This window comes from Mesoplodon bidens (assembly GCF_964165515.1).
Source record: "Mesoplodon bidens genome assembly, chromosome: 4".
Taxonomy (NCBI): domain Eukaryota; kingdom Metazoa; phylum Chordata; class Mammalia; order Artiodactyla; family Ziphiidae; genus Mesoplodon; species Mesoplodon bidens.
Genome location: NC_138160.1, coordinates 65071942 through 65085454, shown reverse-complemented (window position 1 = coordinate 65085454; position 13513 = coordinate 65071942). Strand labels below are relative to the sequence as shown.

The window sequence follows — 13513 nt, the reverse complement described above, 5'->3', positions numbered from 1 at the left end:
AAAATGGTTTTGCACAATCAGAGGCCACACTGAAGTCTGTCTAATTATGGGAAAAGGCAGTCTCCAGTCACTTAATTACTTCCCCTCCATTTGGAGAGGACAGAATCGTGAATTGACACGCTTACCTCTAAGAGGTCTTTTGTCCTTCCTTGAATATCATTTAAATACATTTCCTTTTTTTTTTTTTTCTTCCCCTCCAGCTTCTGGTTCTTTAAACTTCTGCTGTTGGGGGCCATGTGCTCAGGAGCCTTCTTCATTCCAGATCAGGAGACCTTTCTAAATGGTACAAATGGGGTATTGGGGGTATCTATTTATTGTGTTTTTATTCACTTTATAAAACTGTTCGAAAGCGTAGTCCAGGGTGCCTTTGATATTGTAGGTTACTAACTTTCTTGTAGCTTAAAAAAAAAAATCCTGCCTCAGCTGCCCACACTTCACCCACCCTCTGTACTTCCTCCTCCCCCGCCCCCGCCCCACTTCTCCCTCCCTGGATGGGGTGAGAGGACCTTTAGTTACTCTACCGGTTGAAGAATTGAAATTAAGGTTATTAGCCTGAAGGGAATACGAGGCACTTAAAACTTGTTTGAAAACTAGTTTAGCATGTCAGCGTGACCCAGGGAGACCTTGTTCTTTCTGAGCACTGCACACAAGCCCAAGGCTTCGCTTTAAATCTGCTGTAGCTATAGTGGGGTAAGAAAGGCATCCTCCAGACTATTTCTTTTTTTTTTCTTTTCTTTTCCGTACACGGGCCTCTCACTGTTGTGGCCTCTCCCTTTGTGGAGCACAGGCTCTGGACGCGCAGGCTCAGCGGCCATGGCTCACGGGCCCAGCTGCTCCGCGGCATGTGGGATCTTCCTGGACCAGGGCACGAACCCATGTCCCCTGCATCGGCAGGCGGACTCTCAACCACTGCGCCACCAGGGAAGCCCCAGACTATTTCTAAACTTGCCTTATGTGAAACTGTATAACACTGAATTATATTCCGTGTTGATAGAACCTACCAAAGTTATTTAATATAAAGCATTCAATCATAGCTGAAACAAGGGGCCCTTCTTCATATGAGGTAGGGAGGAGAAGCAAAGCCTGAGTTTTAGAGGTTCAGAACACTGTTCAGACCCAAATGGATTCACTTTCCTTATTAAGATAGTAAAAGTATTCACATGGTGAATAAGGAACAGCCACAGTCCCTCAAATAGCCACATATCAGGCTCCAGCTAGTTTCTTAGGGTCATACCAGTTTTATGTACTCCTTAAGGAAGTTGTATCCAAGTTGTCTTTTTACCTAAAATACTGGTAACTAGTTTTCTATTCTCCACAGAGGTCCTTGTATATATATATTAGAATAATATACTTAGAATGGGACGGGACCTAGCTGTCCATCCTCTAGCACAGCTCAGTTGTATTAGAGACAGCCCAGAGATGTGATGCGCTTATCCAAGGTTTGGGCTTCTCTGTGGCCGAGCCAGAAGTAGAACCTGAGTCTGTGGCCCCCCATTTGAACCTCATTTCCTCACTGGCCATTGGTGGGTCTCTATCCGGTAAAAGTTGAATCCTTGTTTTTTCTGGCATTGTGTGATTTTACTTTTAAATTGAGGGTCATTGTTGATTTTATGAATTACTGCATCTGTTAGGATATCTGGCATTTATTTATAGCATGGAGGTGAAGCTTGGATGCTGTGGTGCCAGATTGCCTGTGTTTACATCCCAGCCCCACCCTTTACTGGCTATGGGACCTTGTCAACTTACGTGTAGACTCTCAGTTTTTCTCATCTGTAGAGTGGGTGTAATAGTAGTACCCACCTTGTAGGGTTGTGTGGGAATTAAATGTGTTACTGGTACAGGGAGCCTGCAGTAAAAATTAACTGTAGTCATTACTCTCTTTTGAGTTAAACACTTGGGACAGTCACCTCATCTCCTTTCGGACGGTCTTCTTTTGCAGCCTGGCGCTATGTGGGGGCCATCGGAGGCTTCCTGTTCATAGGCATCCAGCTCCTCTTACTTGTGGAGTTTGCACATAAATGGAACAAGAACTGGTATGTGCCTTTATGGATAACTTCCACGTGAACTCACTCTCTGACTCAGAGAAAGTGCCCATTGTTGACAGAAGCTCTACCCCGAGTTGTATTGCCGGGGATTAGCAGCCTGCTTACACCAAAAGCAATTTTTGCTTTTCCTCTCCCTTCCTTCCTGCTCTTTGGACCTCTTCATTTACTCCTCTCCCATACTGTTTTTCTCCCCTTTCTACTTTTCCTTTTTCCACTCATTTCTTTTCACTCTTTGGCTCTCTTTTCCCTGCACCTTCTCATTTGGGCTCTAAGACTTAGCCACACTCAACCCCACTGCTGGCACCTTGCAGCCCCTGCTCCGTGCTTGCGTTAGTGGCTGAAAATTTGGGTAGGCTTTATCTTAGGCTCTCATCCTTAGGAGATTAAAAAGAAAAAAGTACTTTGGGTCTGGAGGTTCATTTTCTGCAAAGAATATTCAATGAAATAGTGCTTTTCTTTTTAAAAATGTTTTTGTTCCTTCTCAACTGCCTAAGAGGGAAAGGACCCCTTCATTAGGAAGATCTGTTGTTCTACCTTAGAAAGCCTCCCCGACTTAAAAAAAAAAATACAGACCCTTTTTAAGTGCCTTGAAAATAGAATTCACATCCTGGAATACATGGGAAATGCCAAACTATTAATGGCTCATTTTATTACTTGCTGAGCCACATTGAGGAAATGACAGCTAGACAAGGGTCCAGCTCCTTCAGTGCTAAGGCCAGGTTGGCTCTCTTTGTGACTCTGGGCAAAGCACTGAAGTGCTCTGTCTTACTTTACTTATAAAATATGAATGAAAATAACTGCCTGCTATATCCAGTAAGACTTCTGTAATTTTGTAGATTCTGTAGGCATCACGTTATTTTATACTGTTTGGGTAGGGGATCTGAAAGTTCTATATGAATGTGAATTTTATTTTTTATTTTGGACAAAACAAAACATACTGTCCAAATTCTCTCAAAACACTTTTCATCCTGATTATATTCCTCAGCTTGGTAGTAGTAGTAGTTGTTTTGTTTTGGTCTTGTGTTTTTGAAAATCGAATCATGAGATGCATGAGTGAAAAGATAGTGTTAGCCATTTTATTATTTGGTAAATATTGGAGTAAGCACCCAAATACCATTTTAAAAATGTTTACAGCACATTGAATAATCATACAGGTGGCACTACAGGCGTGTTTTGGTGTTTTTTCAATTCTTTTTTTTTTGGGGGCGGGGGCCGCGCTGCGCGGCATGTGGGAATCTTAGCTCCCTGACCCAGGATTGAACCCGCGCCCCCTGCATTGGAAGTACAGAGTCGTAACCACTGGACTGCCGTGGAACTCCTCTCAAATCTTAATCTCTATGATAATACAGATTTCTAGGTCTGAGTACATATATAAGTTTATTATTGCATGCTGTCCTGCATTTGGAGTCATCCCTGAAACCTAGTATGTTTGGGGCTTCTACTAGATCTTGTTTCGAGGCAGCAAAGTTTTCCTAAGGATAAGTCAAATGGTTGACTATAGTTTTATGTGACCCTGTTCTCAGTTATGCAGAAGAAATATGCACAATAAATTGGAAATGCATTTTAATTGATTAAATACCATTCTTTCCATGGATGATGATTCTTTTTTTTGGTGGGGGGGGCGTGCTGCACCATGTGGCTTGTGGGATTTTAGTTCCCAGACCAGGGATCAAACCCGGGCCCTTGGCAGTAAAAACGTGGAATCCTAAACCACTGGACTACCAGGGAATTCCCTGGTGATTCTTTTTTTTTTTTTTAATAAATTTATTTATTTATTTTTGGCTGTGTTGGGTCTTCGTCTCTGTGCGAGGGCTTTCTCTAGTTGCGGCGAGCGGGGGCCGCTCTTCATCGCCAGTGCGCGGGCCTCTCACTATCGCAGTCTCTCTTGTTGTGGAGCACAGGCTCCAGATGCGCAGGCTCAGTAGTTGTGGCTCACGGGCCCAGTTGCTCTGCGGCATGTGGGATCTTCCCAGACCAGGGCTCGAACCCACGTCCCCTGCACTGGCAGGCAGACTCTCAACCACTGCGCCACCAGGGAAGCCCCCTGGTGATTCTTATGTACTTTCATTCTGAATTTTTTATTTGACAAAAGGAATGCATCACCCTATGTTTTTTCTAAAATTTTTACAAATAAACTTTGAGTAAGGAACTTCATGATAAAATATTAATATCTTTGATACTGAGTGCCTGACTTGCCCATTAAATAGTATGCTCTCTTGAGAATACTTGTGCTTTTTTACTCTAACTTTAATGTTTTGATTGATTCTGAAGCCATTTTCTGGGACTAATTATCAATGCCAAGTTTTAACGGGCATTTTGGAAGAGTTTGATTGCTTTAAAAACTTTCCAGAAACCACCCAATAGGAATGGCTTAAGAGCTTTGCAACAATTGATGTTGCTGTTGTCCTGGCTTTGAGGCCAGTGTCCCAACAAAATCTCTTTTGTCCACATACAGCTGGTTGGTCTGCCTAAAATTAGGATTAAGCTAGGAAACGTACAAGTATTGTTATTTTTATGTAAATTCATCTAATTTAGTTTTTTTTGGTGTGTTTTTTAACAGAGATTCTTGCTTACAAGGTTAGTCTAGAAAATATAATGCTTGTATCACTCTTCATGGAACAACCAAAATTTTTCTTCCCTTTTCCTTTCTTTTTTTCTCCTTTTGTAAAGATCTTGAGGAGGAGAAGACCCCAAAGGCAGTAGGATAGAAAGGCCATGGGCCTGGACACAAATGCTGCAGATTTTAATGCCCCTGGCTCTCTGGCTGTTTTACTTGAGGCATATGACTTGGCCTCTCTGACCTCAGTTTTTTTACCTGAAAAATGTTGTGGTTGGGTGATGTTTAATGTGTTTTGTTCTTTTGTTAAAAGGTAAGCTGGGGCATATTAAAATTTTTTTAAGAGTTTGTCCGAGCAAAAATTGATTCAAATTGGGCACCCTCCAATCTGGCAGATAGAAAGGAGCTCCGAGGAGCTGTACAGAATAAAAGACGTTTGTTTATAGGCAGCAGAGAGCAGGAACAAGGAAGTTATATTAAGCAAAAAAGCAGGTTGGTTATTGTGGGGTAACTTTCCTTCAGGGTATGGCAGGCGTCTACCAGTTAGGTGACATAACTAGTGCTGATCAGGGGATTCCTGATTGACTGGTTTAAGGTTCCGTTTCTGGGAGAGCTGAAACTCTTAAGTTGTGTTGGTTTGGCGATGTGGGGCTTAGCATAAGCGACTCCTTTCTAAGCCTGTTGTCTTGTTTTTGACACTTTCTAGGTCGATTTTTATAATTCAAAGCATCAGTTCTATATAAAAACTGAAATGACAAAAAGTAAACAGTATATTTAGGTGTTTCTTTTTTGGGGGGGTTGCATTTTTTAATTAATTAATCATTTTTTGGCTGCATAGGGTCTTTAGTTGCAGCGAGTGGGGGCTACTCTTCGTTGCAGTGCGCGGGCTTCTCATTGCGGTGTTGTGGAGCACAGGCTCTGGGCACACAGGCTCAGCAGTTGTGGCTCACGGGCTCTAGAGCTCAGGCTCAGTAGTTGTGGCACACGGCCTTAGTTGCTCCACGGCACATGGGATCTTGCCGGACCAGGGCTTGAACCCATGTCCCCTGCATTGGCAGGTGGATTCTTAACCACTGCGCCACCAGGGAAGCCCTATTTAGGTCTTTCTAATGAAGACCCATTTTATTTTATTTTATTTTATTTTATTTTATTTTATTTTATTATTTTATTTATTTATTAGATTTTCTAAATTTTAAATTAATGTTGTTCTTGGGTTTTGTTTACTCCTAACCCTCACCCGAAGCCTGAGCCCAAACATCTTTCCTAACCTGATAACCTGCTTGCTTCTGTGTCCATACACTCCTCCCCACTGCCTGGTCTTTCTCTAATCTCCATTCAAGTGCTTCTTACTGAGCACTGATTCAAAATTTTTGGAGTATATTAACTGTGTGCTGGGCACCAAGAAGATAAAGATAAGTAAGTCACAGCACTTATTTGGGGTGTCTATAGAAGATGTCATTGGGAGGACCCTGAGTCTGGAGCAGCAGGAATCACAGCCACTCTGCCACCATTGCTGCATCCAGTTATCCTCTAACAGTTGGCAGTCCTTGCACCAATATTCATTAAGCACCTATTATTTGCCGGGCACTCGACAGTAGGAGAGCAGCAGTGAATGCAACCGTGTCCTGCTCTGTGGAGCTTACATTCTCCTGGGGAGAGGGGGATAGATAATCAACTTATAATCAAGCAAATACATACTAGGTTCAATGGTGAAAAGTACTCTGGAGAAAAAGAAAGGGTGTGGGAGTTGGGGTGAGCAGGGCAGGGAAAGGCTTTCATGACGAGGTGTGAGGGAGACGAAGGAAGTTGGGGAGAGCCTAAGGCAGGATTGTGCTGGCTTCTTTAAGGGGCACAGGGACATCCACTGTGGCTGGACCCCAGTGGTGAGGGAAGGGTGCAAGAGATGAAATCAGAGACAGCCCTGGGCCGGCTCATGAAGGGCTTCGGGGACCATCATGGAAGGGCACTAGAGAGGTGGAATCTAATGTACATTTTAAGTTGAGAAAAGATGAGAGGGGGTTACAGGTGCAAGTAAGGAGTCTAGTGGGAGATGATCCAGGTGAGGGACGAGGTAGCTTGGAGCCACACGGTAGCAGCAGTCAGATTCTGATATAGTCTGAAGTTGGAAGCAGTGGAATTTGCTGCTGGAGATGGCATGGTGGTGGGGAGAGGAGAGGAGCAGGGAGAGAAAAAGACAGCAGTCAAGAGCAACTGCAGTTCTTTAATCTCCCCCCACCCCCACCCCAATGAGAAGAATGGAATCGCCATGTTCTGAGGTTGGGAAGATCACAGAAGAGCACGTCTGGGGATGGAGGCTTGAATATTGGGAAGTTAATCTGGACCTGCTAAGTTTGACATGCAGATTAGACCTCCAAGTGGAGACATTAACAGTTGGATAATAGGAGCCTGGAGTTGAGGGGAGAGGTTAGGGTTGAAGATTTAACCTTGGGAATCTAAGCATAAATTAACTGTTAAGAACGTCCTTATAGTAATAACATAGCCCAAAAGACGAGTGAGGAAACAGCTGGACCCCACCTACACACTGGTCAGCAGTGTTCACCTTTTTCCACATAATCCGTTTTCTCTCCCTGTCATTGATTACCATTTGGTTCTTTCCTTTTTCTAGTTTCATGTTCTCTTCATTTGCTCTGTGTGCCTTCTCTGTTAGAATAACACTGTGGTCATCAGAGCACCTGGCTCAGTTTCAGGAATATGATGGTCATTGTCATTTTGGCCTTTCCTCCCTGTTTTCTTTGTCTCGGGCTGCAGTAACTTCATAATTGAAACATTTTAGCTGGGTTGCTTGAACACTTTCCAGCTTTGTGAAGATAGTAAGTCTGTTGCTTTCTCTGTGAAGGTTTGGGAGAGTGTGGTTACAAAGGGCAATTGAATCCTAAGGCAGATGACAGTGATTCAGTCCATCCCCTGTTGTTCTGTCCTCTTCATTTAGCATCAATAAGCACCCTTTGTTCTGAACAGTTGCTGTAGATTGTTAAATCACTACTTATTTCTCCCATCCCTTTATTAATGTTTACATAAACCAGAGAGCACATTAACCTCCTCTTTTAGATTCTTTATTGTAAATCCCATTAAAGTTTTTACTCTTTTCCCAGCTGATTTTATTCTCCCCCCACCTTTTTTTGGGGGGGGGGCGTGCTGCATGGCTTGCGGGATCTTAGTTCCCCAACCAGGAATTGAACCTGGGCCCCTGGCAGTGAGAGCGCTGAGTCCTAACCACTGGACCACCTGGGAATTCCTGTCTTCACTTCTTCTAACGTCAGACTTCTCCTTCATCATACCTGGCATTGTTTGGGAGAAGCAGTACTAGTACAGATTCTCCTTTTCCGTGCAGAGACAGAAGAGCTGAGGTCAGCCAGTCTTTCTCCGGGTGAAGTTCATTTGCTTCTCTCTCCCTAAAGAGAAGATGAGCGTCAGCAGGAGCTGCTGGCAGCACTTGGCTAAGAGACTGGCACCTCCAGGCTCTGTGTTTATGGGGAAAACTCCAACTCCATCAAAGAGCCACTTTTTAATACTGCCAAAACCTGTCCCAGGGTAATTGACATCCAGAATGGGGAAGCTAGAATAAAGTCTGTGGTGTATTCATTTTAGTTGATGAATACACTTGAGTCAAAGATGGCATTTTTTCAGTGTTTAGAAAAAATGCTATGCTTGAGCCAAGAAGTTTTTGCATATTTACCTGTACCTTCTAGCTTCTAGTGGGTAAAATGATGGGCCTTCTGGATAACTCATTACTATGGGCTGGGGCCTGATGGCATTAGTGAATAATGCCTGAGGGATGGTAGATGCTGTCGGAGAATCAATTGACCTGTCTTCTCTCCCCTTCCTCTTCTCCACTTCCTGGAGAAACAGGACCGCAGGCACAGCTAGCAACAAGCTGTGGTACGCCTCTCTGTCCCTGGTGACTCTCATCATGTACTCCATCGCCACGGGAGGCTTGATTTTGATGGCAGTGTTTTATACACAGAAAGATGGTTGCGTGGAAAATAAAATTCTTCTGGGGATAAACGGAGGCCTGTGTCTGCTTATTTCAGTGGTAGCCATCTCACCCTGTGTCCAAAATCGTAAGCACAGTTTTTTTCCATTCTTCTTTATTCATATTATAAATGTCTTTGAGCAACACCCCTCCCTTTTTGGAAATTATGGTCATTCCTTAATTTACCATGGGTGGGTCAGCAATAGGAACGGTGGGACCCCAGTGTCCCCTTCAAGCCCCACACTGGGGTGAATGTAATAGTCACGCATGCCTTGTGTCCAAGATTTGAGTGTAATGAAGCCAATAAATAAGGAGATAGATGTTGCCATTACATAATGTACTACAAGGAGCCTTTCAATGGAAAACACCTTTAGTGGATATTTAGCTCTTCCCTGTGATCTCTGTGTAAAACTTGAAAGAGTGAGAAGGCTACGGAAGGAGCTGTTCTGGGGCTCATCTTTCACTTAAGACCCTGTGGACCACAAATTGAGGACAGCGTGGTCCCAGAGTCAGGAAGCAGGAAATCCGATCCTGGCTCTGCCCGCAGCTAGCTCCGGGAGCTAACCTTTCTCATATCCCAATCCTTCCTCTGCAAAGCCAACAGAAACCTGTGAGCCTGATCTTGCTCATGGTTGTTTCAAAGCCAAAAGGAAGAGATGATGGAAGTTCATTATTGAAATTGAGATGGTTATTACTCCTCTAGTTCCTTTAATTGACCAATTAAGAATTTCCTAAAACATTAGTATTCAGATTAAAATATTCTTTGGGTTAAATCCTACTTTTTGAAATAATTATAATATTTTGAAATATTTGGTTTAATGCCATTAATTGGTAAGGTGAGTCTTATTCCCATGCCAAAGAGCAACATTATAAAAGGGCCTATTTTTTACCTTTATTGGTCATTATAATTTAATAATTATAACTCTGGGAATAAATTTAATCAAAGGGAAGACTGGGTAAAACTAAATCCTTTTATGTCTGCAGGTGGTTGAAAATTTCACCCAAAAAAGGATGAATTCCTTTTATCACATCTTGGTTACTCTCAACCATCTGGACAGTTTAATTTAAATATTGTAACACTGAAGCCCTTTTCCCAGTGAATGCTCAGTCCCATAGCCTTCTTCTTTGGTTTGGACCAGCTCTGGTATTCCCAAAGGTTTTTTTGTCCATTGACAGATATGAGCTTTCTCCCACTGTCATGGACTATGAGTGTCTGATGGCCTTGTCGAATCTGGAATCCAGGCCCTCCCTATAAAATCCATCATTTACCCCACTAAACAATGTGATCTCACAAATAACGATGGTAAATTTTCTTTGGAGGTTTTGTGATTTAAGAACTAATGTTATGAACCTCAGGGAGACCAGGCAATATGTTTCAGTACAGCTGTAGTTATTATCAAAATAGGGTGTTGGGAGAGAACTCGGTAGAACTTGTCGTCTCTAAAACAGCAGTTAGGTTCAGTGTATCACTCCCCGCCCCCTCCCCAAATGTTTTGGTGTCATCTGAGAAACACATTACGTACCTCTTCTTACCTTGAAGGGTGGGGCTCCAAGTTGGAGGGATATCATTCGGGGGAGACCTGTTTTTTTAAGGCACATATGGTTTCTCATCATTGATTTAAAACACTGTCTCTTCTCATTCTCCAGGACAGCCTCACTCTGGGTTACTGCAGTCGGGTCTCATCAGCTGCTACGTCACGTATCTCACGTTCTCAGCTCTGTCCAGCAAACCTGTAGAAATAGGTAAGCCGACTTGTTAGGGAGCCTGTGCTTGCAGGATGAATATTGTCATTTGTGGAGTGAGCACTATGTCTCTGTGAGCTATCATTTAAGTATCAGGGATACGACACATCAAAATAGAGAGATGATCTAGACTTCTTCATTAAATGAGGTCCTCATTTAATGGGATATGAACATGAAACTTCGTTCTCCTGAGTCTTCCTGCTGTTCAGGAAAGAAAGACATGAACTAAGGAGGGCTGTTGAGTTTGCTTTGAGGCCTAATCTGCATTTTCCTGCTCAGAAATACTCAAATGTTCAAGAAATAATCAAAAATATTCAAGAAAAATTTTTTTGCTCTTTTTTTATTATTATTTTTAGATGGTTATTAATTTTCTTTAGGTGATCATTTCTCTGACTGTAACAGAGTAGAAAGAGCATGGGAGTGGTTCTGCCACTTAAGTAACTTGTATGAAGTCACTTTTCTCTCCCTAGATATCTCGCCTTTAAAAAAAGATTTTATTTTATTATTATTTTTTTTTTTGGTTGCATGTGGTCTTTGTTGCTGCATGCGGGCTTTCTCTAGTTGCAGGAGCAGGGGCTGCTCTTTCTTGTGGTGCGCGGGCTTCTCATTGTGGTGGCTTCTCTTGTTGCGAAGCATGGGCTCTAGGCGCGTGGGCTTCAGTAGTTGTGGTGTGCAGGCTCAGTAGTTGTGGCTCGTGGGCTCTAGAGCACAGGCTCAGTAGTTGTGGTGCATGGGCTTAGTTGCTCCATGGCGTGTGGGATCCTCCCGGACCAGGGCTCGATCCTGTGTCCCCTGCATTAGCAGGTGGATTCTTAACCACTGCGCCACCAGGGAAGCCCCTAAAATAAGAATTTTAATTATTATTTTAAGAAGATAATTAAATAAAATTCTTCTTTTATAGGGTGGTTTTTAAGATTTCAATGAGTATGTGTGTGTATGTAAGTATAAGTACAGTTCCTGACATGTAGTAGGTGCTGTATAAAGGGTACCTATTATTCTTGTAGAGTAGTTGCAATGAATATTTGAGAACTATAAAAGCACTATTATATTATAAGCTTTCCCAGTAAAGGACCAAATTTTCTTGTGTTGATTTCCAAACTCATTATATTTCATCATCTTTATCACTTTTGTGATATATAAATGTGTATATAAATGTATACTCATACACATGTGAATATGTTTGGGTACATTTTATCTTATATACATCAGGTGAAATGCATGTACTCTCTTTTCTCTAGAATAGAAAATTGAAGTTTTCCTTTTTTAAATTTAGAAAGCAAATGCAAAGATAATTTGAAACTTTTAGCATATACATGTACTACATATGGGTCTTGCCTTTATAGCTATTTATAGTACAATGCAAATATAATTGTACGTCTTATATTAAGTATAGTCTATCCTGGATATAATTTTTTTTAATCTCTATCTTGACTCTAAGTTTATTTAAGTCTAGTCTATTTAAGACTTTTATGAGTGTTTTGACTATTTACGTATTAATCTCTGTTTTTAACTTAATGGGGTTTTTGGTTACAACATTTTTCTTTTTAATGGCAGGTATCACTTAAATACAGAAAAAAAAACTTTTATTTTTAATTTTGGGTGGTACTACTTAAATAGCAAAGTTCATATTTTGGTCAGTTTTGTAAAGAAAATTTTCATTGGCCTAAGAATAAAGATTCCTTAAACCACAGCACACACAGTTAAGTTTACAGTTTCAAGTGGGAGCACCAGTAATAATTTTAGTCCAACCTTAAACTCTTAGAATGTACATGTTTATAAAATGGTTTCTAGCCTGTTATTTTATGTTTATGTTTCTTACTTTTGGGCAGAGTTGGCAAACAGATCCAGCTTGGGTGTTCAAAATTGAAGACTCTGTGATAGATAAAAAGTAAACGACTAGTGATGGTAATATGATAGAAATCTTTGTTATGTAGCCTCTCACAATTTTTTAAAGCTCTAGACCACTTGAGGAGGTTCCCATGTTACAGCCGTAAGATGTCATGACTGTCCTATTACCAACAGTAAAATGACTTCTCATCTGGGTGCAGGCTGTCGGCCAGATAGCAGTTCCTGCAGGTTCCTGTTTGATGTAATAGTCTTGACACTCCTCCAGGGAGGATAGACATGGAGGATGCTCTCAGCTGCACGCTACCTGTTGCCCAATCAACTGAAAAATGACCTACGTTTACTCTTTACTATTGTTTCAATAGTTCTGAAAAATAGCACAACTCTTAGAAAGTCCTGGGACTGATGATCCCTTTAGCACTAAGCTGGAACCTGAGGGTCTTGCTCCGAGAGGCTTCCTGGGTGGCAGAGGGTGCTTCACAGTAGTAACAATCTAGTCTGAGTCGAGTGGGACAGTAGAGGAAAAGCTTCCAGTGCTGAGTCTTCACTGTTCTGCACTGCATGAATTTTCCCAAAGTGAATGCATCCCTGAGTTACAGCAGGCTTTTCTAATTTGGCTCTGGTTCCTTTCCCTTTTCTTCACAAGTTCTAGATCAGCATGGGAAGAACGTCACCATCTGTGTGCCTGACTTTGGTCAGGACCTGTACAGAGACAAAAACTTGGTTGCTGGACTGGGTACCACTCTGTTGTGTGCGTGCATCTTGTATTCCTGGTAAGTTTCAGGAGTTACCTAAGGCCATCTTTGCAGACTTTAAAAGTATAAGAGGAGAATTTAAATACATTTTAGCAGTGTGAGGCAGCCAAACAAATACCATCTGAGGAAGAGGGAAAATGTAGCCCGAAGTAAAAAGGTGGTATTACAGCATGAAATCTAGGTGTTTGGACTTCATTTGCCTAACTTGTATTTCTATGCAGTAAATAAAATAAATATATATGGTACGTTGCAATCCTTTAACAAACGGTTGAGTACTACTTGCTAAAGCATTTTTGGAGAGTAAGGGAGCACAAAGTGAGGAAGTGAGGAAGTGAGGAAGAGGTGGTATGTGCCAGAATGTTTTGGCAACTTTCTACTCCAGCGGAAATACCGTTTGTTCTCTTGTTGATGTAAAGAGTACAAAGTACTCCATACACAGTCATTCTGTGCTTGGTCCAGGAAAGACAGGAAGCATCCCTTTTCTTTTATGCTGAAACCCACATTGCTATTAAGGAGGCGAAGTCATTCCTCCAAAAGTAGGTGTGATACATAAGCAGGCTGTGTTGCAGATGCT

At 41.9% G+C, this 13513-nt stretch overlaps 1 protein-coding gene across 4 annotated transcripts in view; it reads left to right on the top strand.

The window, feature by feature from the left end:
• The window catches only part of SERINC5 (serine incorporator 5), a 185712-nt gene that overhangs the window by 154696 nt on the left and 17503 nt on the right, over positions 1-13513 (top strand). For all 4 annotated transcript variants that reach the window (XM_081232043.1, XM_081232045.1, XM_081232044.1 and 1 more), the window contains 5 exons: positions 201-283; positions 1940-2033; positions 8473-8684; positions 10244-10339; positions 12831-12957. In XM_081232043.1, the coding sequence (XP_081088169.1) occupies positions 201-283; positions 1940-2033; positions 8473-8684; positions 10244-10339; positions 12831-12957 (612 nt within the window). The remainder of the gene's footprint in view (positions 1-200; positions 284-1939; positions 2034-8472; positions 8685-10243; positions 10340-12830; positions 12958-13513) is intronic.